Source organism: Neovison vison, chromosome 2 (assembly GCF_020171115.1).
Source record: "Neovison vison isolate M4711 chromosome 2, ASM_NN_V1, whole genome shotgun sequence".
NCBI classification, from domain to species: domain Eukaryota; kingdom Metazoa; phylum Chordata; class Mammalia; order Carnivora; family Mustelidae; genus Neogale; species Neogale vison.
The window spans coordinates 29,068,791-29,094,315 of NC_058092.1; the positions used below are offsets into that span (position 1 = coordinate 29,068,791).

The 25,525-nt window shown below is 49.0% G+C and overlaps 1 protein-coding gene across 1 annotated transcript in view; it reads right to left on the minus strand.

The window, feature by feature from the left end:
* The window catches only part of EPHA10 (EPH receptor A10), a 38,231-nt gene extending 13,034 nt beyond the window's left edge, over positions 1-25,197 (minus strand). Inside the window, exons 1-6 of the mRNA XM_044237835.1 lie at positions 25,092-25,197; positions 23,097-23,161; positions 21,692-22,370; positions 15,602-15,757; positions 14,686-15,036; positions 516-649 (exon numbers count right to left, since the gene is read on the minus strand). Coding sequence (XP_044093770.1) covers positions 516-649; positions 14,686-15,036; positions 15,602-15,757; positions 21,692-22,370; positions 23,097-23,161; positions 25,092-25,197 — 1,491 coding nt within the window. The remainder of the gene's footprint in view (positions 1-515; positions 650-14,685; positions 15,037-15,601; positions 15,758-21,691; positions 22,371-23,096; positions 23,162-25,091) is intronic.
* Between the last annotated feature and the right edge of the window lie 328 nt (positions 25,198-25,525).

Here is a 25,525-nt window from a genome sequence, read left to right on the forward strand (position 1 = left end):
ATTTGTAAACCATGCGTTACACATCCGGTATGTCAGTAAAACTGTAACAAGAATTCATCCATCCAGGCATTGCTCGGGAGAGCAGGCAGTTAAATATTAGGAGCACCTAAGTTCCAGTGGACTACTTGACCTAGGTCAGACATTTTGTAATTTGTTTCCAGTATGGTATTTCTGCATTCTTTTTCTTAAAAGGGGCTGCAAATTCTATGTCTTCGGTCTGGCCACAGCAAGATCTGGATCAGCCCCCAGGGAACGCTCTGAGTCAACTGCAAACACCAGGCAAAAGCGGCGACAATGGAGCAGAGAGCGGGGACAGGGGACAGCGGAGGAGCCCTGGGGTCCAGGCACGGAGTGGAGGGGACAGGAAGGAACTCAGGCCTTAGAAGGTCGGTGGATATGTTCACGAAGAAAGTAAGGAGGACTTCTGCGGCGAGATGGTAGGTAAGGAAGCAGCTGCATGGAGACAGACCACAGCCCCAGAACCCAGCCCCAGGTGCCGCCCATACCGCGCTCACCTTCTCGTAGTACCGGATCTCGTACTCCGTGCCATTGGCCCCCGGAGCTCCGACGGGGATGGGCTCCCGCCACGACAGAGACACACTCTGGGGCTCCACTCGGTCCCTGCGGATCTCATCCTCCTCCCAGGGCGCTGAAAGTAAGTAACGCGGGGCTCTCCACTGGATCCCGCAGTGGGACAGGGCCGGCGTAGGGGCTGGAAGGGCGGGGCAGGCAGGGAGAGGGGCGGGGCGGGGCATGCAGGAAGTGGGGCGGGGCCAGGGGCGGGGCGAGGCCGGAGGCTCCTGAGGGGCGGGGCCTGAGCTGTGGGGGCCTGAGCTGTGGTGTCCTGAGACGCGAGGCAAGAGAGACCACTCTCACCTCGCAGCTCTCAGCTTCCCCCGTCTCTGCAGCGGGGAAAGGCCAAGCCACCTGCTTCTTGCCCACCCCCTGCCCTCCAGCTGCCCTAGTGGTGGCTGGTTCTAATCCCCCAGGTTCTTTCTACACTTTCTGTGGTTTGGAGACGTTAAAGAGCATAGGAGGCAGAAAAACAACCTACTTTGCTATTCTAACGGTCTGGTTAAGAGGTAATACACTGGGGCGTCTGGGTGGCTCAGTGGGTTAAGCCGCTGCCTTCGGCTCAGGTCATGATCTCAGGGTCCTGGGATTGAGTCCTGCATCGGGCTCTCCGCTCAGCGGGAAGCCTGCTTCCTCCTCTCTCTCTCTGTCTGCCTCTCTGCCTACTTGTGATCTCTCTCTGTCAAATAAATAAATAAAATCTTAAAAAAAAAAAGAGGTAATACACTGGATGCACTAGGACGCGTCTGGGACGCACTAGGATGCACTGGACGCACCGCAGGAAACTGCCTTATCCTAATAAAGATCATGTATGAAAAGCCACAGCGGGCATGCCCAAAAGTGGAAAACTGGTAGCCTTCCCTTGAAGAACAAGACCAAGAAGGCAAGGATGTCCACGCTTGCTACTTCTGTTTAACATAGTACCAAAGTCCTAGCCAGAGAGCTTAGGCAAGAGAAAGAAATAAAGGGCACTGAGACTGGAAAGAAAGAAGTAAAATTATTTCACTCCACAGGTGACATATACATAGAAAATCCTAAAAAATTCCACAAAAACACCGTTAGAACTGTTAAACAAAGACGGCAAAGATGCAATAAATAAAGTCAACACGCAAGTGTGTAAACCTGGCGATTCACAGACCTGTAACCCTGGGGCTAATAATACATTATATGTTAATTTAAAAAGAAAGAAAGAAAGTCGGGCGCCTGGGTGGCTCAGTGGGATAAACCGCTGCCTTCGGCTCAGGTCATGATCTCAGGGTCCTGGGATCGAGCCCCGCATCGGGCTCTCTGCTCAGCAGGGGGCCTGCTTCCCTCTCTCTCTCTGCCTGCCTCTCTGTCTACTTGTGATCTCTCTCTGTCAAATAAATAAATAAAATCTTTTTTAAAAAAAAAAAAGAAAGAAAGTCAACACGCAGAAATCAGCCGTGTTTCCACACACTAACAATGGACAATCAGAACAGGAAATGAAGAAAATAATCCCATTTACAATTGTAGCAAAAAGAATACAATACTTAGAAATAAAGTTAAGGAAAAATGAGAAAACATTGCTGAAAGAAATTAAAGAAGACACGAATAAATGGAAAGACATTGTGTTTATAGAGTGGAACACTTAATATGGTTACAATGTCCGTGCTACCCAAAGTGACCTACAAGTTCAACTCAATTCCCATCAAAATCCCAAGATGTTCTTTGCAGAAATAGAAAAAGAAATCCTAAAATTCATATGGAAAATCAAAGAATCAGGAATAGCAAGATAATCTTGAAAAAGAAAAAGAAAAACAAGGCTAGTATCCTCACACTTTTTGACTTCAAAAACATTACAAAGCCACCATAATCAAAACAGTTTGATACTGGTATGAAAACAGAAATACAGACCAACTGAACAGAATGGAGAGCCCAGAAATAAACCCTCACATATGCCAAATGATTTTGGACAAGAGTGCCAAGTTGACACAATGGGGAAAGGACAGTCTTTTCAACACAGTGCTGGGAAAACTGATTATCCACATGCAAAATAATGAAGTTGAGCCCTTACCTTATACCACATACAAAATCTAACATGAAATAAATTATAGACCTAAATGTAAGACCTGAAACTATAAAACTCCTGGAAGAACACATAGAGGAGGGGTGCTTAGGTGGCTCAGTCTGACTCTTACTTGTTTTTTAAGATTTATTTATTTATTTTAGTGGGGGGAGGCATGGGGGGAAGGGCAGAGGATGAGGGAGGGAGAGAGGAGAGACTCCTAAGCAGACTCCCTGCTGAGCATAGAGCCCGATGACAGGTTCTGTGTCACAACCCTGAGATCATGACCTGAGGTGAAGTCATCTGTGTCCAGGTGCCCTTGTGTCCAACTCTTTGATTTCAGCTCAGGTCTTGATCTCAGGGTTGTGAGATTGAGTTTGTGAGTTTGAGGCCCACATCCATGTCTAGCATGGAGCCTACTTGAAATAATAAAAATATATTTAAGGGACACTTGGGTGGCTCAGTTGGTTAAGCATTTGACCCTTGATTTAAGCTCAGGTCAAGATCTCAGGGTCATGAGATTGAGCCCCACAACAGGCTCTGCACTCAGCCAGGAGTCTGCTTGGATTCTCTCTCTCCCTCCCTCACCCTTTCCCTCTCCCCTCTCCCCTCTCAAGTAATAAATTTTTAAAATATTTTTTATTTTATTTTTTAAGATTTTATTTATTCATTTGACAGACACAGATCACAAGATCGCAGAGAGGCAGGCAGAGGGGGGTGGGGGAGAAGGCTCCCCAGTGAGCAGAGAGCCTGACACAGGGCTTGATCCCAGACCTTGGGATCATAACCTGAGCTAAAGGCAGAGGCTCTAACCCACTGAGCCACTTGGGCACCCCTAAAAATATATTTTAGAAAAGAAAGAAAATACATAGAAAAACTTCCTGGCGTTGGGACTTGGAAATGATTTCTTGGCTATGACACCAAAAGCACAAGAAACGAAGGCAAAAATAGACAAATGGGACCACATCAAACTTAAAAACATCTCCACAGTAAAGGAAACCATCAACAAAATGAAAGGCAACCTATGAAATGGGAGAAAATATTTGCTAACCACATATCTGATATGGGGTTAATATCTAAAATATATAAAGAACTCCTACAACTCAACAAAAGCCCCCACAAATAACCCAATTTAAAAATAGGTAGAGAGACATGGGCACCTGGGGTGGCTCAGTTGGTTAAGTGTCCGCCTTCGGCTTACGTCGTGATCACAGGGTCCTGGGATAGAGCCCTATATCTGTCTCCCTGATCAGTGGGGAGTCTGCTTCTCCCTCTCCCTCTGCCCCACTGCTAGTATGTATCCTAAGACAATGAAATCACTATCTTGAAGAGATATCTGCACACTCGTGTCCACTGCAGTATCATTCACAATAGCCAGAATATGCAAATGACTTCAGTATCTGTTGATGGATGAATGAATAAAGAAAAGAAAATGATATACATAAAGGAATGCTATTCAGCCATAAAAAAGAAAGGAATTCTGTCATCATCGAGAACATGGATGAACCTTGAGGACATTACGTTAAGTGAAATAAGAAAGACAAAGACAAATGTTGTACATTTTCACTTATATGTGGAATCTGAAAAAGCCAAACTCATAGAAACAGAGAGTAGACTGGTGGTTGCCAAAGGCTAGGGGTTGGGGGAAATGGGAGAAGTTGGTCAAAGGATACAAACTTCTAGTTAGAAGCTGAAAAAGTTCTAGGGATCTAATATACAGCAGGGGGACTCTAGCCAACAATACTGTTTTGTATCCTTCAGAATTGATAAGAGAGATCTAAAATGATCTCATCACACACACACAAGGTAACTCTGTGGGGTGACAGATGTATCATGGTAACCATTCTACAATATATACAAACACCAAACTATCACACTGGAACCTTAAACTTACACAAGTTGCATGTCAATTATACCTCAATAAAGCTGGAGGGGGAAAAAAAGAAAATGTGATATAGACACACAATGGAATATTATTCAGTTAATAAAAAAAAGGAAATCCTATCACAGGCTATGACATGAATGAACTTGACACCAAGTGAAATAAGTCAGTCACAAAAAGACAAATATGGGACGCCTGGGTGGCTCAGTGGGTTAAGCGGCTGCCTTCAACTCAGGTCCTGATCCCAGGGTCCTGGGATCGAGTCCCACATCAGGCTCCTGGCTCGGCAGGGAGCCTGCTTCACCCTCTGCCTCTGCCTGCCTCTCTGCCTGTGCTCGCTCTCTCTCTCTCTCTCTGACTAATAAATAAATAAAATCTTTAAAAAAAAAAGACAAATACTACATGATTCCAGTTATATGAGGCATCTAAAGTCTTCAAGCTTAGAAACAGAAAGTAGAATGGAGGGGAAGAGGCAAGGAGCAGTTTTCGTTCAGTGGGCACAGGGTATGAGTTTTGCAAGATGAAAGCGTTCAGAGATCTGTTGCACAAGGATGTGCCTATAGTTAACAGTACTGCATCCTATGCACTTAAAAATGGTTAAGGTAGTAAATTTTATATGCTTTTCCCCCCTACAATAAAAAAGTATTGATGCCCAGATCACACAATCCAAAACAATGAAATCATCTTTGTAGAGAGGGACTCGGGCATTGGTATCTTTTTCTTTTTTTAATCTTCTCGGTGATTCCAATGTGCAGACAATTTTGAGAACCATGAGTCTAGATCATGTTGAATAGACAGTACTGAATTTAAAGAAAAAAAGTTGTAATAATGCCTGATCTGAGGCAGGGACCACCAAGTTACTGGGAGGCAAGATCATGGCCTCACTTTAGGTGTGTTGAGCAGAGGGGTTTCCAAGAGAAGATACCGGACAGGCAGCTGGATAGGTGGTTTCGGGGCTCACAGAAATCATCTGGGAATGAGATGGAGACCCAAGAGCCATCAGAGAAAGAGAAAGAAAAGCATTTAGGAAATAAGCATGTAATTCAAGAGGCACATAAAGGAAGAGGGAAGAGCTCAAAAATGAGGATCCAGAAAGGTAGCAGGAAAATCAGGAGCAAATAAGATCCCAGAAGCCCAGGAAAAAGAGCATTTAAGAAGGTTCCCTTCTGACTCTTCTGGTCACGCGCTATTGGTCCATGAACAAGAGCCTCTATTTCCTCGCATGCAGAATGGGAAGAATGAGGACCTCAGTAGCAGGCTGTGAGAATTTTATGAAGTCATGAAGACCTTAGCACAATACCTGGCACAGAGGCCGCCTGGGTGGCTCAGTTGGTTCGGCTCAGATCATGAACCTGGAATCCCGGGATCGAGTCCGGTGTGGGGTTGGCTCCCAGCTCCACAAGGAGTCTGCTTCTCCCTCTGACCTCCTTCTCCCCCTCTCACCTCTTATGCTCTCACTCTCTCTCTCAAATAAAGAAATAAAATCTTCAAAGAAAGGGGTGCCTGGGTGGCTCAGGGGGTTAAGCCTCTGCCTTCGGCTCAGGTCATGATCTCAGGGTCCTGGGATCGAGCCCCACATCGGGCTCTCTGCTCAGTGGGGAGCCTGCTTTCCCGCCCCCTCTCTGCCTGCCTCTCTGCCTGCCTCTCTGCCTGCTTGTGATCTCTGTCTCTGTCAAATAAATAAATAAAATCTTTAAAAAAAAAAACTTAAAAAAAAAAAACCAACCAAGAACAACAACACCCGACACAGAGCACGCATGCTGTGCAAGCTAACCGACAACCTGTGGGTGGCGGGCGGCAGTGTCTATGCTGAGAAGAGACAGGGTAAGACCGCCATTCAAAGTGCCCTCTGGCTTTAACGATGTGGAGGGTCTTGGTGACTGCAGGGGACTGAGGGAAGCAGATACCAGGGGGAAGGGGCCAAGGAAGGAGAGACAGGATGTATGTCACTCACTCTTTAAAAAGTGCATGAACATGGCTTCTAGTTCTAAATGGCAACCATCTAGCAGTCCCCACCTCCCATCTCTCCCAAATTCTAACTCAAACATAAAGGTACAGAAAGAGTCGAAAACCCAGAACGTCGCCATAACCTAGTCTTGACGGCTGATTGCCAGAATGGGGGAGGCGGGTGGAGGGGCACAGCTCCACCCGGGAGAAAAACCAGTGGAACTAGATTGGAAGTGCAATTGTAGTGGACCCCCAGGTTATGCTGCCCACAGAGTGACCCTGCCTCCCAACCTAAAAATAACTTGAAAGATCTTTTATCCCTCCTCCCACTGTCTGACCCTTCAAAAAAGGCAAGGTCTTTGTCAACCGGACAATGCACAGCCATCACTCTCCTGCATGGTTGCTCCAGAGGAGAAGTGTTCTTCCCTATGCCCAGGAGTGCCTCTCAGCCTAAATCTACTTGGAGATGGTAGCTCGCAGAGAAGACATGGGTTCAAGAGGGGAGGAGTGAGAAAGCATCTGAGGAGGAGACACAACCCCCTGCAGATACAGACAGACAGCACAGATAGGAAGAGGCTAGGAATGTCCGTTTTTGGAACTACGTCTGTTGAAAGCATCAGAGGGCCGGGATACAGAGGTAGGAGAAGGTTCCATTTCAACCCCACGAGATATGTTAGATGAAAGCCTGATAAATCCTGAGAATGGAGCTGAAAACCGAGCCCAGGCACCTGCTCTCCCGCTGCAGATCAGTGAGGAAATTCGGCCAGTGTCCAAGCAGGACCAAGAGCACGGCAGATGCTGCTGGAAAACCATTCAACAGCCATGTCCCCCTTCCTTGCCTGTGGAGCCCAACCTTTGATTAAGTGTATACTGTCTCCTCCCCCCCCATGGGACTCAGGTGAATTCTGATTGTTCTACGATATCTGCACACACTCATTTTCTAGGCCAGTGACTGGGTCAGGCTTGTAATCCAGTTCTGGCCAACACGAGAGAAATCAGCTAAGGGGAGGATGGATTCTGGGAAAGGTTTCTTGCTCTTAAATGACACCTACAAGGAAGAAACAGTTCTTCTTCTGCTCTGGATGGTAAGGATGCGATGTCCGGAGCTGCTGCATCCAACTTGCCACCATGAGGGAGTCAGCGCAATGTGATAAGGAAGGCGTATAGAAAGACAGAAAGTACCTGGGTTCTTGAGGACCCTAGAGAACTGCTGAAGTAACCATGCTCTACCTCCATCCACAGGTAAGCTGAGAAAGCATTTTTAGGGGGCACCTGGGTGGCTCGGTCATTTAAGTGTCTAACTCTTGATTTTGGCTCAGGGTGATGAGCTCAAGCCCCGTGTGGGGCCCTGTGCTTAGCACAGAATCTGCCTGGGATTCTCTCTCTCTCCCTCTGCCCCTCCCCTGTTCTCTCTCTCTCTCTTAATAAATAAATAAAATCTTTTTTTTTATTTTTTTTTAAAGATTTTATTTATTTATTTGACACAGAGAAATCACAAGTAGATGGAGAGGCAGGCAGAGAGAGAGAAGGAAGCAGGCTCCCTGCTGAGCAGAGAGCCCGATGCGGGACTCGATCCCAGGACCCTGAGATCATGACCTGAGCCGAAGGCAGCGGCTTAACCCACTGAGCCACCCAGGCGCCCAATAAATAAAATCTTTTAAGAAATCATTTTTAGGTGAACACTAGCTGGATTGAGATTTATCATTACTTGCACCTGAAAGCCTTACAAACCAACCCAGGGGACAAGTCGCACATTGGGCTTTTTTGGCAGACACTAGTTATCTCCTTGTTCAAGAACAAGGAAACAGAAAACACCAAGAAATCGGGCTTGTGAAGAAAACCTTTCAGAATAAATGAACAGTAAAATTATTCTGAAGCTCCAGGAGGAGCAGCTTCTTCCAAGGGATTTAGTGTGACAGAGAAACAAGTGAGGGATTGTCTGGCGTCTGCAAGGAGAGGAGAGAAAACACAGACTCCTGAAAATGGGAGCAGAAGGCCACCAAGGGACAACAGGTGGAGAAGAAAAAAAGATGGGGGTGGGTACAAGTAGAGAGGGTGAGCGAGGCCTGTGGGGAAACCACAGGTGCATTAGCAAAACCAAAATATTTAAAAGAAAAGGTGCTGCAAACATAAGGAATTTTGACCGAATCACATGCAGGATGGGAACATCGGGTAGACAAGAAGAAGGCAGTAGAAATGAAGAGTAAGTTTACTTGATTCATGGAAACCCCGAGAGCAAGCGTACAGCATGGAAATGATAGACATCGCCTTCAAGGAGCCAGGAGGCAATTAAAATGTTGACCCTACCTTTCACAACCAAGATAACCTCAGTGGTGACTTTAAAAAGGAAAACGTGTACAAACCTCTTTCTCTTAGCAGTAAAATCAGTAACAAAAACAAAAAGCAGGGACGCCTGGGTGGCTCAGTTGGTTAAGCGGCTGCCTTCGGCTCAGGTCATGATCCCAGCGTTCTGGGATCGAGTCCCACATCGGGCTCCTTGCTCGGCAGGGAGCCTGCTTCTCCCTCTGCCTCTGCCTGCCTCTCTGTCTGCCTGTGCTCGCTCGCTCTCTATCCCTGACAAATAAATAAATAAATAAATAAATAAAATCTTTAAAAAAAAAAAAAAACAAAAAGCAAATCATCCAGAAATTGAAACACATTCTCTAAAATAAATTCAGGCAAAACAGCACTACGAGAACAAAACCACGGGTCTAAATTTTCATGACCGTGAACCAGGTAGTGGTTTCTTAGATAGGAAACCAAAGGCACAGGCAACCCAAGATTTCACCAAAACGTAAAATTCAGAGCTTCAAAAGACATGACTCAAGGTGAGAGACCCAGGTCAGGTCACGAACCCAGGGTCCCGGGATAGAGTCCCACGTTGGGCTCCCAGCTCAGCAGCAATCTTTTTAAAAGATTTTATTTATTTATTTGAGAAAGAGAGACTGACATAGGGAGAGAGAGCACAGCTGGGAGGAGAGGGTGAAGGAGGCTCCCTGCTAAGCAAGGAGTCTGATTCAGGACTCAGTCCCAGGACCCTGGGGTCATGACCTGAACCGAAGGCAGACGCTTCACTGACTGAGCCACCCAGGTGCCCCTAAATAAAATTTTCTTCAAAAAATACCATGTTGCATTTTTGGAAGTTGCTAAGAGAGTAGACCCTAAAAGTTCTCACCACAAGAAAAAAAGTATCTAACTATATGCTGTGATGGACATTAACTAGACTTCCTACAGTGATCATTACACAACATATAAAAAAATCATTGCACAACAAATAAGAAATCATGATGTCACACCCCAAATGAATATTATTTGTCAATTATATCTCAATTCTTTAAGAATGTGACTGGTAATCCACAGAGTAGGAGAAAAATTCTGTTAAGTCCTATATCTGGTCAGGGTTATTTTGTGTTGAATTGTGTCCCCCAAAAAGAATGTTGAAGTCCCAGCCCCTCTAGAATGTGACTTCCTCTGGAACTAGGGTCTTCCCAATGGTAATCAAGTTCCCATGAGGTCACTCAAGTGGGCCCTCATCCACTATGAATGATGTCCTTTGGGAAAAGGGAAATTTGGACACAGAGGAAGACCCTCACAGAGGGGAGACAAGGCGAAGACACTCAGGGAGAAGAGGTCACGTGACTGGAACGTGCATCTATCTGCCAGTGAGGAACAGGGACTGGCAGCAAACCCAGGAGCCTGGAAGCAAGTAAGGATCCTCCCCCAGAGCAGCCAGAGCACTCAAGGCTCCGCAGCCGCCTTGACTGCAGACTTCCCGCTTCTGAGAGCGAGACAGCACATTGCTTTGGTTTTAAGCCATCTAATGTTTGGTACTTGGTTACAGCAGTCTTAGAAAACTAGAAAGGCCTTAGAAAACTTAGAAAAATGCAAAGACCTAATATCCAGAATACATAGATTTTTTTAAAGAGAGAGAGAGCTCATAACTCAAGGACAAAAAGAAAACCCAGCACATGAAAAGACTTTCAAGGTCGATAGTCAGGAGATGCAAACCCAAACCACAAGGAAATACCGCTTCACAACCACGAGGATGGCTGCAACCAACAAAGACAGAAACCGGTTTCGAGGGCCAGGTGGAGAGACTGCAACCCTTGTGCCCCTCCCCCGCCGGAATGTGGGGTGGAGCTGCCGCTTTGGAAGACTGCGCCCCTTCCACAGAAAGTCCATCGGTTCCTCCAAAAGATGAAAAGCCACTGTATGTTTTAGTCGGCTAGGGCTGCCGTGATCAGACACAACAGACTCCATGGCACAAACAACAAAAATGGATTTTTTTCACAGTTCTAGAGGCTAGAACTCCCAGCTAGAGAGGTTTACAGATTTGTACCCTTAGTATTCAGGTAAGGATTCTCTTCCTGACTTACAGACGGCTGTTTCTGGCTGTGTCCTGTCTTGGCCTTCCTTTTGCGTAGGCACAGGGAGAGCATGGGAGTTCTGGTTTCTTTTCCCTTTCTGGAAGGACGCCAGTCCTCTGGGCTTAGGGCCCCACCCTTATGCTCTCATTAACCTTACTTCCTTAAAGGCCCTGTCTCCAAAGACAATCACACTGGGGTTAGGGCTTCAGCCTACAAATTTAGGGGAGATATAATTCAGTCTATAACTTCATAGGACCTAGCAATTCCACTCCTATGTTTACGCTCAAGAAAACTGAAAACATGTTTCTGCAAAACCGTGTACATGACTATTCATAGCAGCATTAGTCAAAATAGCCAAAAAGTAGAAAAACTGCCCATAAACTGATAAATAGATAAATAAAATTGTGGTATGCAATGGAATATTACTCACCCATATAAGGGAATGAGGTGGTGATACACATTACAACATGGACAAACCTTGAAAACATTAGGCTGAAGAACAAGAAAAGGCAGACATGAAAGTCCACATAGTGTATAAGTCTGTGTATACGAGATGCCCAGACCAGACAATTCTATAGAGACAGAAAGTAGATTAACGGTTACTAGGTGCTAGAGGGGGTGGGAGGAATGGGGAATAACTATTATTAGATTTCTCTTGGGGGTGATGAGAATGTGCTGGGTTGCATAACTATGTGAATATATGAAAATGCACTGAATTGTACACTTTATTTTTAAAAATTTTTTTGAATTGTACATTTTCAAATGTAGGTGAAATTTAAGGGTATGTGAATATATCCCCCCCAAAATGATCATACTAAGGATGTGTTATATTAGGTATAAAAACATACGGATGTGACCAAAGTTATACTCAGAGGAAAATTCATAGGCTTAAAATATGAAAACAAAACTAAGCACTGAACTCACCTAGAAAAAGACTTTGGGGAAATAAGAAGACAGTATCAATAAAGGTAAAACCAAAAAATAAGTGACAAAAATACAGAACACTGAAATTGATAAATTCAAGACCTGATTCTTTATCATAACCTGTAAAATAAACTTCTAGCAAGGATAATTAATGAAAAGGAAATATCAAACATATAACATGAAGAAAGAAAAGTTAGCTACAGATACTGAGGAAAGTTCTTTTTTTTTCTTTTTTTAAAAGATTTTATTTATTTATTTGACAGAGAGACACACGAGAGAGGGAACACAAGCAGAGGGAGTGGGAGAGGGAGAAGCAGGCTTCCCGCCAGAGCAGGGAGCCTGGTGTGGGGTTTGATTCCAAGACCCTGAGACCCTGAGACCATGACCTAGCTGAAGGCAGACACTTAACAAATGAGCCAACCAGGTGCCCCTGAAGAAAGTTTTAAAATGTACATTTCTAAGTTACTGAATAAGAAAAAGTTCATCAAAATATTTGCTACAAGAACACAAATTAACAAAACTAATTCAGAAAGTATGGAAAGGGTTGAGAATATCATCCAGTTTTCCCCAGAGAAGGTGCAGGGCCCCGAAAGTGGTTTTGCACACCTTCAAAAAATGATAATTATGGTATTTAAACTGTTGCAGAACAGACAAAAAGAAGAAATTTTTCCTGATGCCTTTTCCAAAGCCAGCAAGACTTGACAAAGAATACGATTTTTTAAAAAAGCACTAATCTCTCTTGTAAATGTATGTGAAAAAAATAGTAAAATATAAGCAAATTAATTCAGCAAAATATTAAAAGAATAATACACTCATATCCAGTAGGGTATAATCTGGGAATGCAAAAAGAGCTCACATTGAAAAATCCGTGAATAGGGGCGCCTGGGTGGCTCAGTGGGTTAAAGCCTCTGCCTTCAGCTCAGGTTGTGATCCCAGGGTCCTGGGATCGAGCCCCACGTCGGGCTCTCTGCTCTGCAGGGAGCCTGCTTCCTCCTCTCTCTCTGCCTGCCTCTCTGCCTACTTGTGATTTCTCTCTCTCTGTCAAATAAATAAAATCTTTAAAAAAAAAAAGAAAGAAAAATCCGTGAATAGAATTCATCATGCCAATAGGTCAAAGGAGAAAAAAACATAAGGTCATCTTGAAAGATGCTTAAGAAGCATTTTATAAAATTAGCATCCAGTCCTGATTTTTTTTTTCTAAGTTCAGTAAAAAGTGAAAGCATTATATGGCCAAGGAGCTAAAGCACAGGATTTCCACTTCCTAGCTGGGTGACTTTGGACAATTCACGTGGACAATTCACTGAGGCTCTCAGGCCTCAGTTTCATTATTTGAAAGATGATTATCATTCCATTTAAATGAATGAATGTAGAAAATCATACTGCACAGGGTCAATGCCAAACACAGAGCAGCACTCAATCAGTGGAAGCTTAGTATTTTTATTAGTAAAATGGAAACAGCATCTCCTCAACAGAATTTTTAAATCCATCTATATCAAAAACAGGATTGCTAATATGAAACACCAGATAAAAATCTCATATCACATATATTATACGAAAGGGATTTTATAGTAGATGGTTCTAGATATGGATATAGAGATAGGAAAAAAATGTGGAAGGATATACTCCAAGATATTAATAGTTGTATAGCTCTCGGTAACAGGATTATGGGTGCTTTTTTCTTTTCCTATATTGAATGTTTTTTAATGTAAATGCAATAGCAAATGTTAAGTCACAGTAGAGATAGTTTAAAAAAAAAAAAAAGAACAAAACTGTTACTCCAGAAAACCAGACACATTGGAAATCTCTCCCAAAAGGCAGAGAAAATGGATTAAGAGCTAAAAATGATAAAGGGTGTGACAAGATTTAAGAATCAGAAAATAGATGTACAACCTAAGGCTTAGAGAGATTCTTAGAGAGATATTGGAGCTATCAGAAATTCTAGTCAAAGCAGTAACAGGGAGAAAAAGAAAGTTCTTTTCTAGGAATAAAAAACTGTGTGCAGATCAAAAGTTTTGCTAGGTACCAGCCAAACTCAATGAAAAGAGATCAATAGTGATTAAATTTTATTTTCACTAGTAGGTGACAGAATTCTACAAATGCACACATCCAAGCTACTTACACAAGGACAAAAGTTATCCTGGCCTCAGACCTTTCTGCAACACAGCTACCAGAGAAGACAGGGAAGTACAAACCAGTCGGGTCTCAGACAGGAAAAGACCCGGAAACCCTACCACTCACTTATCTTTCTTGCAAAGGATACTTGAAGGATTACTTGAAGGTGTTGTACCCCAGCTGGGATTAAAGACAAATGAAAAGTCAGTTTCAGTAAAGGGGAAGGTGTAGCACGAAAGGAGTGTAGGTCTTTATTTCCTCATCTCTATCCCAGACTCAGACACGTGACTGCTACGGGTTGGCCAGTGACTTCTGGCGTCCCTAGAGTCTGACCCTGCTGTACCTCCTTGCTCTCTGCCAAGACCAGGGAAGAGGGTGACCGATGCGGCAGGGATGGAGGCTGGGGGACACACGACAGAATCCCTTTTGCTGAGAGAGAACAAGAGGAGGGACGATTCTGCTTTTCCTGCTGAAATGTTTGAAAAGGGCGGGCAAAAGATTGCAGGGCTGTCCGCCTGGTTGCCCTGGGAGAGGAGAGGCAGGGCGGCTGCGAGGGGGGCCGTGGTGCCGGGCTCTCTGCCAGGTCGGGAGCCGGGGCGCCTTCGGGTTCTCTCCCACCGTCCCCCGAGGCGCCCGCCACCGCTCGAGTTACCGCGTCCTCAGTCCCTTCCCTTCCCCACCCCCGCCGGGGTCTTCGGGAAGGGCCGGCAGTCAGCGGGGGTCCCCGCGGTCCGGGAGGTTGGCTGGGGGCCTCGCCTCCTGGACAGACGCGGGGCGCGCGTTCTAAACCCGGAGGGCGAGGGCGGCCGGTGCGGGGAGGCTGGGGAGGCTGCGGGGCGGGCGGGCGGCCTTACCCCCGGGCCCCGTGGACACGGTGACCTGCGCGTAGGTGGCTCCCGCGGCGGCAGCCGGGCCCGACACGCCGTTGAGCGCCGCCACGCGCACGGTGTAGCGCGCCCCGGGCCGCAGGTGGAGCAGCGTGGCGGCGCGCTCCCGCAGCCCGGCCTGGCGCGGCACGAAGGCCACCCGCGGCCCGCACGGCTCGCACGCGCCCCCCGGGCCCTCGCGGCCGCAGCGCAGGCACAGCAGCGAGTACGTGACGTCCGAGCGGCCGCCCGAGTCGGCCGGCGGCAGCCAGCGCAGCCTCAGCGCCAGCGGCGAGCGGCTCAGGCTGTACTGCAGGTCCCGCGGCGCCGACGGCGGCCCTGAGGGGACGGGAGGGGGGGCAGGGGGAGCAGTCAGCGGGACGAGCGGGGGGAGGCGGGGCGGGGGGTTGTGAAGGGGAAGGGCAGGAGCAGACGCAGGTTGAGGGGAGTGGGGAGGAGGGACGGGGTGGTGTGGGGCCAGTGAGGCGGGAGGGACAGGGAAGGGGGGCGTGGGGGCCAGCGCGCGGAGGGTAGTGAGGGGAAGGGGATGAGGATGCACGACGGAACAGAGTGTGCGGGGCGGGAGGTCCCCTCCTGGCTGGGGCGCACGGTGAGGTGACGGCGGGGGCGGCGTGGGGGGGCGGGCACGAGGGGCAGTCCACTCCAGGACCAGCCAAGAAGCCTGACCTCCGTCTCGGGACCCTCGTCCTGGTTCTTCCAATCCCAGGCCCCGGCCCCATCCCCATCCCAGGGTCCCCTCCCTCCACCCCGCCGTCTGGGTCGCTGGTCCCCAGGCTCCCCACCGTCTCCAGGCTAGCCCCCTGCCCTCGGCAACCGCTCCACCAGACCTTTCCTGATCCGCCCCCCACCCCCACCCCCGAACGCTTTGGAGGGGGGCACTCACGGGTGCAGGAGGCCGAGGGCGGGTCGGTGGGCGAGCGCGCGTAGCTGTCCTGGCACACGCAGAAGGTGGAGGCGTTTTCCAGGGCCCGGCTGTGCTCTGGGCACGGGGAGCAGAGCAGCCGGCGCGAGGACAACTTGTAAAACCCTGGGGGACAGGCTGCGGGGCAAAGCCACGTGAGGAGGGATCTCCTCCACAGCTCCTCCCTCCCCCACTGTCCTGCCTGCCCCATTAGGGTGAGATTAGGTCCCGGAACTGTGCGGAGAAAGGGGGTCTCCGCTCTTCCAGCACTGCCCCAAGCGGTAGCAGCTCCGGACCCAACCGCCCAGTACTACCTGACCCTTAATAAGTGCTTACTGTGTGCTCAACACTATTTTACTTTCAGTAGTTCACTGAACCCTCACAACAGCCTGTGAGGCATGTATTTTATCCTCATTTTTAAAATGAGGACATTAAGGCTCAGAGAGGTTCCGTAGCTTGGCCAATGTCCCACGGCGGGTAAATGGTGGGATTCCAACCCAAGCAGACACCATCCTACCCTGATGCCCACTGGGGAAAGAAAATAAGCCAGACTCTTCCGGTCTTGATGTGAGGCCAGAAGACAGGTGCCTCCGAGGGGTGTGTCACAGCTCCCCAGGGACAGACACCCACAGGCTTCTCCTTATGTGCGCGCACCCGCACTCTCACTGTTGTTGGAGCCCAACATCCCACCACTACCATTTGGGTTCATCATCACAGATCCTCAACTGACACCCTTGGTTGCAGTTTAGAAGTGGAGCCAGACAGATGGAGGGCAGTAGAGGGAGGAGGGTGAAGTTCCCCTGGTTCTAGTCTCGACACTGCTTCTCTCACTTCTCTGCTTCTCTGGCCTCATCCAGGACACAGGCTGTTGAGGGCACAGGCTTTTGTATCTGGACAACCCCTGGGTTTGCAGCTGGGCTTTTACCCCTTAGTTGCTGGTGGCCTCAGGCAGATCTCTCGACCTCTCTGAGCCTTGCATAGATGACCCACCTCAAAAAGGTTGGTGGGGGATTAGCTGAGATGAAGTGTAAGCCGCTCAGCCCAGCAAAAACAACACGCTCACAACCGTGGTAGTAATTACTGTTCCTCTATCACAGGCCTGAAGTGGAAATTGCTTAACGCCCACTTGAAAACTTTGCTCACCAGCTGGGCCAGGCGGGAGGGAGGCAGTGGCTCCAGAGCCCTCCTCTGTGAGTCCCAGTGGTTCTCACCTTGATCTCTGCCCCCACCTGCCTGGCCTTCTTTCTAGTTCAGCTGGTTCTGGAAGGCTGGCCCCAAGAAGACATAGTACAGTAGAAGGGATGCACAGGAGCCCTCAGGAAGAATGTTCGGGCTGTGTGAGGAAGAGGGGAGTGGGTTGAGGGTCTCCATGATCTGGAAGCCTTTAGGCTTGGAGGCTCCGTCTTGCTTGGGCAGCAGAGCTTTGGGCAGGGTCTCTGAAGCCCCAGGGGCTTTGGAACGATGTGCCTTCAGAACAGAGCATGGACTCACTAACATCTTGGTCTGGTGGGTGGTAGCAGCCCCCACTGGGACTCAGGTGGCCTGGGTTCCCGTGTTGGCTCTGCCACTCCCTATGCCTCTCTGGTCTCAAGAAACCATCAGCCAGGTGGGGGTAATAACCACGGCCTGCCAGCCTCTGCTGTAAAGTCAGAGCGGGGATCTGTTTGCAGGGTCTCACAGCGGTCCGTAAAAAGGACCAGAGGCTCCTTTTCTCTGTGTGTTGGTGGACACTTGGGGTCCCGGAAATGTGTGTCCCGGAGCAGTGGTTATCTCTACTTTGACAGGCTCTACATAGAGGAGGTTCGCTTTGAGGGGCAGGCTCACAAAGCCTCCAGACTGCTGGCCCCTCCCTCTCTTCCTCAAGGTCAGAATCAAAGTGTCAGAGATCACCTAGCTCCATTCCCCTGACCAGGTCCTCCAGCAGCTTTCCTAGCAGGAGCCACAGTCTTTGCTTAGAAATGGAGAGCCCACCTTCTTCTGTGCCCCTGCTGAATGGTACTGGCAGTGAGAAAGAGCTACCTTATGTTGAATCCAAATTGGCTGCTCTGTCTGGAATACCCTTCATGCCACCCCATCAAAGGGCATCCGTGTGCCCTGTGGAGACTTAGAGAGCCTGTCTGCTTGGGCCAACTCCCCAGTGCCAACCACCCCACCCATGCCACACTAAACTCTTCTTTTCACACTTCTGACTCCTTCTCTCCTTTCTTTCTTTTTACAAATTTTTACATTATTTTTATCCTTTTTTTAAAGATTTTATTTATTTAGTTGACAGAGAGAGACACAGCAAGAGAGGGAACACAAGCAGGGGGAAGTGGGAGAGGGAGAAACAGGCTTCCCGCTGATCAGGGAGCCCAACATGGCCTCCATCCCAAGACCCTGGGATCAGGACCTGGGCCAAAGGCAGATGCTTAACTACTGAGCCACCCAGGTGCCCCAACCCCTTCTCTCCTGGTAAACTCTTATGTTTCTCCAGATCCCAGCTCAAAATAATAATACCTCCCTTGTGAAGCACTCCCCGGCATTCTCCGCAGTTGCCTATTCCTCAAGGCAGAGCCGATGCCATTTTAAGTGACTTTTGTCTAGTCTCAGCTTAAGTCAGAAGTGGGACTGGGTTTCTGAGTGTGTGTGTGTGTGTGTGTATGACTGCACGATTGCCCTCAATGTGTATCCAAACCCTCTCCTCCAGACTCTGATCTGTTCATCGGATGATTTTTTTTTAAGCACCTACTATGAGCCAGGTGCTCTGGAGAGAGACCCTGGAGATAGACTGCGTAAAACAGACCAGGATCCTACTGCCCACTGGCCCAGATGCCCTCCTCCCACCTCACAGGGAGAAGATAGACTGTCAGCTGGTAATTCCCTCAAGGTCTGGCCATCAAACTCACAAACTTCCATCTACACCCACCTTCCTTCTCCTTCCTTCCTTCCAGGCCTACATGAAGGGATGGGCCACCTCCCTTTGAAGGCCTCCAGCCTCCTCCTCCACTCTGGGTCCTGCCCCTTCTCCGCCTCCCAGACTATATCCCATCAGTCTTATGGCTCCTAATTCTTACATCACTCCTTCTCTACCTATTCTTCCCAGTGACAGAACAAGGGAACGCTCAGTAAGAGTGGTCCATTTCAGGTGCAGACAGTGAGGGTATTATTTCTAGAGTATTAAAGAACAATAAAACTGGGGTGCCTGCGTGGCTCAGCCGGTTAAGCATCTGCCCGCAGCTCAGGTCATGATTCCAGGGTCCTGGGATCAAGCCCTGCATTGGGTTCCCTGCTCAGCGGGAGTCTGCTTTTCCCTCTTCCCCATTCCCCCTTCCCCGTGAGTACATTCTCTCTCTCAAATAAATAAATAGAAATATATATTTTTTAAAAACAATAAAGCTGACTAAAACATGACCTGAACTTTATTAGCAGCTAGCATCAGCAATTCTAAACCATGTCAGTAATAAAATACATCCCCCTGAGGCAGGCTGCTCCCACCACACCCCACTTGGTACCCACCCCCCAACCTGCTCCTTCCTTAGCAGATAAACAAGGCTCTTATCTACAGCCAAAATCTTGTCTCAATCCGGTTTCCTCTTTAAGATACCACCCCCTCTCCTCGCCTTTCAAATCCAGCCTTCCAGGAGTTTTGCACATTCCCTGACTCTCACTCCACATCTTCCTCCATCCCCCAACCTACTGAGCCCGGTCTGTCTGTCTGTCTCTCCATTACTCAATCTCTCTCTCTCTCCATTGCTCTTGCCTGGGCCACCAAGCAGACACTGTCCAAAGCTCGCCTTACCTGAGTGCTCACCCACACTATAAGCTGTTCCTTCCTGGACCCCTCCATGTGCCCGGGGCTGCCATGAGATCACACTTTCCTGGATCTCCTCCAACCTCTGATTCTCCCTCAATGTCCTTTTTTATGGGCTTCAATTCTTCTGTTGTGTGAGACTCCATCACTGGCCCTCCTGCTTCCTACCTCACCTTGGTCAGTCCCAGCCACACCCACGGCTTCTAGTGGTACCTATATTTCTGTTGCTGAGGTCCAGACTCACTTTCTAGCTACCTCCCCTTGAACGCACCACAGACATCATAAATTCAGAGTCCGTCAGTGTCCCGTGTTCTCTACCCCAGTGAATGATCCTCTGTCCACTCAGTCCTCTAGAAGCAAAAAGGACTCTTCTCTCCTCCCTCATCACGTGGTGACCAGGGGTTGTGGACGCGGCTCATTTTCCCACCCATCCTCATGTCTCAGTGATCTCTGCCTCAGTTCAGACCTTGTGCTCTTTCTCCTGGACTACTATGCCATCTTTTTCTAGTCTTTAATCCTTCCTTACCCCAATCATTTCTTTGTAATTTCAACTCAAGTGATCTTTTGAAAATATAAATCTGAACATGTCAGATTCCTGCTTTATATCCTCCGCATCAGTCTACAGCATAAAGTCTAAGCTCTTTATTCTAAAGTTCAAGGTCCGTCATGATCTATTCCTGCCCCTCTCCAGCCCCAACACCCCTTACACCCCCAAAGGCCCTTTGCTCCTAGCCCCAATTATGATACATTCTCTCCTGCCTCCATGTTTCTGCAGACAATCTCTTAATTGAGAATGCTTTGCTGCCTGGAAGAAAGGCCTTCTTCACACTTAGAATTGGCTTCTCCCCTCTCTAGGCTTCCTCAACTCTGTTCATATGTGTCACACTCCTTCACCCAATACTCTTTCACTGGGCACCTGCCATATTCTGTTATGGACCCTGAGGCTGGCGAGACTGATTCAGTCATTGCCTGAGGTCAGTTTCTAGTCCAGTGGTGGAAACACACATAAGTAGATCACTGTGTACCATGGGGTGAGTGCAGAAATAGAGGTTGCCATCAACTACACTTCAATTAAAAAAAAAAAAAGCAAGAAATAGAGGTTGCAATGGGTGCTGGAGAGCAGAAGTGGATCCTAATCCTAATTAGAGAGCTTGGGAGGGTTCATACCTCCAAGTCCCTTACTAATCCACAAGTTCTCCCTGAGGAAAGAGATGGTGACAACATCTAAATAAAATAAGCCCTCCTAAATGCATTTGGTAAGTTCTCAGGTCAAAATGAATGGACGATTGAAAAAAGGACAGAATACCTTTAGTCATTTCTTCCTCTGTCTTCCCACCACAGTATTAATACCTCTGTTAGATCACGTAATACCTTGTCGTAATTTTTCAATTTTTACATTTTCATCTGTAGAGCTGCTGAAGAGTTGAAACTATACCTGACTCATTTCTGTTGTCCTGCCATCCACAAAAGGATGTGGCTTAGAAGAATCATCCCTTGCTCTTTTTACATTAAGGGCAAGCATCCATACTCCATCCTTACCCTCAGTCCTCAGAGCCAGAGATCAGCAAGAAAAGGAGAGGTCTGGTCCTGGTGCCCTACAAACCTGAGAACCCAACCAAACCTGCACATGACCAGGGTCTCCCTTGGGGGCACAGTGACTCATAGTTCAGAGAGTTGGGTCATCTAGTGCAAACTCCTGACCTCTTTCTCTCTCTCCAGCTCAAGAATCCCACAGCCAGCCTCCAATTTGCGGATGGTCAGGGAACGGGAGCTCACTCTATAATGTAACCAATGCGTCAGCCAGTAGACGTGGGTTGCTGTGTCCTTCTTCCCTATGCCTAAGGGAGGCAGTATGGTGTAATAGAAGGAACTTGACAGTTGGGCAAATCTGGATTCAAATCCTGATTCCCCATTTACTAACTTCGCAAATGAGGTGTTAGTAATTCTCTGAGCCTCCGTTTCCCCATCTACAAAACAGGGATACTGGCGACTTACTTTATTGTTGGGAATAAATGAGACGTCCTTTGTGAGGTGCTGATCATAGTGCCTGAAACGCACGCCCCTAATGCCCCCCTATATAGAGTCAAATTTACTTTCTAGTAATTTCATTCAACGGTCCTGGCTGGACTCACTGGAAAGCTCCACAGAAGACCAAGACTCTGGGCTTCACAGCCCACAGCTTCTCCACTCCCCCTCCTGCCTCTTTCAGCCAGCGCACACTCTCTCCCTGTCGCCACCTGCGCGCTACATTCCCACGCCACACCCCCTCGTCCGATGAATACCTTCACAGATGTCACCACGTTCCTGGAATCCCGCACTGCAGCTGCAGCGGCCCACGGGCACCAGCCACTCACCATCAGCGCCACAGTGCATGCGCGGGGGGCTGCCGGGCTCCCCTTCTGAGTGCGCTACGCACGTTCCCGTCACCTCCACCAGCGTGGAGAAAGCGCTCTCGGCCGCGGTGGCCGGGAACGCTGCCAGGCCCCGCACCGTGGCGCGGCACTGCTTGTAGTAGACGCGCACGGAGACCAGCGCCACGCATGCGCCCACGTCCTGAAAGGCCAGGTGGAAACCCCGCCGGCTGAGCGGACCGATCTCTCGCACCTCTGTGTTCAGCTTCATCTTGCGCTCTCCCAGGTCGCCCTGCGTGAAGCTCTCATCTGCCGCGATTGTATCGATCTTGCGGGGCCGGCTGCCACCTGCTCGGAGACGCCCGCGACCCAGGTCAGCCTCTGTTTCCAGGTAGTAGACGTTGAAAGTCTCTTTGCAGGTGCCAGCGGCGCCCGGGATGCTGCTGCAGTCGCGCAGCGTGAACTGCAGCTCCACGAAGATGCGCTGCCCGCGGCCACGGCTGATCCAGCCAGTTTGCAACCAGTTGTCCTGGTTGGGCTCCAGCACGTTGCACACCTGATATGTGCGGATGGGACGGTCATGCTCGTCCACGCCGCTGATCTCCTCCCACTGGGGAGGAGAACAAAGATGCGGGAAGCTCAGAGCCAAGGCGCCCCCAGGAGGTCGAGTCCTGGCGGTGACGAAAGCTGAAAACCCCCTTCCCCATCATCCCTCATTCTCCCTCCCTCCACCTCCGGCCCCTGAAATTATAAGATGCAGAGCTGGGAGAGACGTTGGAGACAAGAAGCACAATATATAATTTTATATGTGGGGAAACTGAGGCTCCAGAGAGTGAGAGAGAGTGATTTGACTGGATATGAACGTGAGTTAGCCCCAAAGTTGGGAATGGTGCCTGAAGTCTCCTGGATCTCCACGAGGTGCCCATTCAGTGACCAGGCTGCAGTCACAGAGCCACATCTCCCAACCCCCACGCCTAGTTTCTAAGCCTCTTTTAGGATTTTAAGTCTTGCTTGTTCTGTCAATCCATCAATCAACACTGCTTAGAGGGTCTACTACATGCAAGGTATTGTCCAGCATTGGATCATATAGATGACACATTTATGTTGCTACACACAGGTAGTTTAACCCTTGCTATATATTTTTTTCCTTTTCTTTTCTTCTTGGACTGACTAAAAACAACCTTTCCTAATAGGCCACTCTGGCGTGAAGCCAGTGCTGCTGAAGACCACAGGCTCTGAGGAGCATTTTGTGCTGCTGTAACCACAAGGAACCAAAGGATTTGAGTCCCAGACCACCAGAAGATTCTTGGCACAGGGAGAGAAAGGTTACACTTACCCCATTACTTGGCAGTGCAGTCCAGCCCAGCTCAGCCTGGGAGGCTTTGGAATCCAGGAGGATAACTATGGAGAAGGAAGGACAGAGAGGTCAGAAAACCAGAAGGTCAGGAAGGTGGGAGGAACCCTTTTGTGAGTTCACTGTAAATTTGCTGAGGGGACAGAGACAAATTTTTCCTATTCCTTATCTTCCCATGAAGGGGTGGGATGTGAGTTAGCTCAAATCCAGAAAGATGTAGCCATGACTGTTGGGGAAGGAACCTGTATTAGTTTCCTGTAGCTGCTGTAACAAATTGTCACAGACTCAGTGGCTTCAAATAACAGTAACTTATTCTTGTACGGTTCTGGAGGTTGGAGGTTGGAAATCAGCTTCACTGGTCTAAAGTCGGGCTGTCAGCAGGATTGGCTCCATCTGTAGGTTCAGAGGGGAAAATCCATTTCCACTAAAAATTTTCAGCCCCCTAGATTCTTTGGCTTGTGGTCCCTTCCTCCATCTTCAAAATGCATCTCTCTAATCTCCTTTAGTGATCAAATTGGCTTCTCCTTTGGCTCTGACTCCTCCTGCATCCTCTTCTAAGGACCATTGTGATTACCTCGGGGCTATCCAAATAATCCAGAATAACCTCTTCATCTCAGGATCCCTACCCATATCTGCAAGTCTCTTGCCTTTTGGAATAACATTCACAGGTTCTGGGGATTAGGGTGTGGACATATTTGGAGAGTCATTATTCAGCCTGCCACAAAGTTCATGGAAGTACTCTAAGATTGTCTCTAAGATGGAGGTGGTGGTGTCAGTGAGCCCTCCTCCTGCCTTCCTAGGCTCCCTAAATTACAACTAGAGTGCCAAGAAGAGGGAGAAGGTGAATATATTAAAGGATTTCTGCATACATCCTAAATTCACTCATATTCAGGGGCTCTTCTGAGATCTGAAGTCACCAAAGATGGAAGAGGCTTGAACCTTCTTAGTTTGACTCCCAGGGCCTCTGGGGGAAATGAGTGGAGAGACTCTGCCAGTAGCAGGAGAAATAAAAATCTCTTCTCTCCTCTGCCATCAGTGTCAGTCCCAAAGAAGCACTGGTCTGGACGGCACAACAACAGCTCAGAGGCAGGAACCCAGGCTATCCTGAAGTCTTGGAAGATTACAATGCTGGAGCTTAAACAAGGGGGCGGGGCTCCAAGGAGAGGGTCTCTAAGAGGGTTGGCTTCAGAGGCATCGCAGACTGTAAGCAGGACCGCCGACAGCTCTCCCGATTTGGGTATAACTGACAGCATATCAGAATTGCATAGTGGAAAGCCTCAGAGATCCGGCTCCCCAACCCCCTGATCAGCGCTTCAAATTCCAGCTCCTCGGGATTCTGCACCTGGATATGACGCCTCTGGATTCAGTTCAGTGTGCAGCTTCCCCAAATCCAGAATCCGAGGCAAGACGCGGGCTCTGATACCGCAGGCAATCCCAAGCCCAGCAACGCGGACCGCGTCGGGTAGTCACCGCTCCAAATTCAGCACTGCGGACAGTTCCCCCGCCAGCAAGTCGGGTTGCTCTCGGCCCCAGCCACCCCTTCCCGATCAGAGCGCCCCACCTCCTGCCTCGCTATTCGGGCTCCATACCGTCGTCCCGTACTTCGATCTCACCTCCACATCTCCCTGTCTCCTCTGCTCTCTTCATCTCCCCGCCCCCACACCTCCCACCTCCAATCGCTCAGCCTGTCCGTCTCTCCGGCCCCTGAAACGCCGCTTCTGGCTCCCACGGTTCCTGGGCTCTTTCTTCCCCGGCCTCCCAGGTCTCTAGCCCGATCTCCTCAATACCCCTCTCTTTCCCATTGCTTAGCTACCGTTTTCTCTGTCTCTTTAGTTCTTTGCTTCCTGCTGCCCGCTTGCTTCAAATCCCAATACTGACTCCAGTCTCTCTATACGACTCCTTTCCTCAGAACCCCAGTTCTCCAGCCCCTTATCTTCTGGCATCCCAAGCTCCAAGAACAGCCACCACTCTCCTCACCTTCCTCAGCGGTCCCGGGCCTCCCTGGTCCCAAAAGCAACGCCAGACAGAGCGGCATCAGGCAAACGAACAGGCGCAGCGGATATGGGCCGGCGCCGGTCTCCATGGTCCGCAGACCGAGCTGTCAGTGCGGCGGCGGCTCAAGCCGCGCCAGCCCCAGCACCGCTGAGCAGTGCCCCCAGACCCTAGCGCCTTCTGGGGGCGGGATCTCGCTGGTTACCATCATCCACGGGGACCAATCACCAGGCATCGCCGCGGGAGGTCCACCAATCCTCCCCAGCAGAAGGTAGAGGGGTGGAGTTTCATAGGCCAGGGGCGGAACAGCTAAATGGAAGGGGAAAGGAAGGGATCCCGCCAGCCTCCAAACGTGGGGGTGGGGCAGCGCAGAGCGCTAGCCTGGCTCCTGGGGAGGAAGATGAGCCCGCGGCGATGGC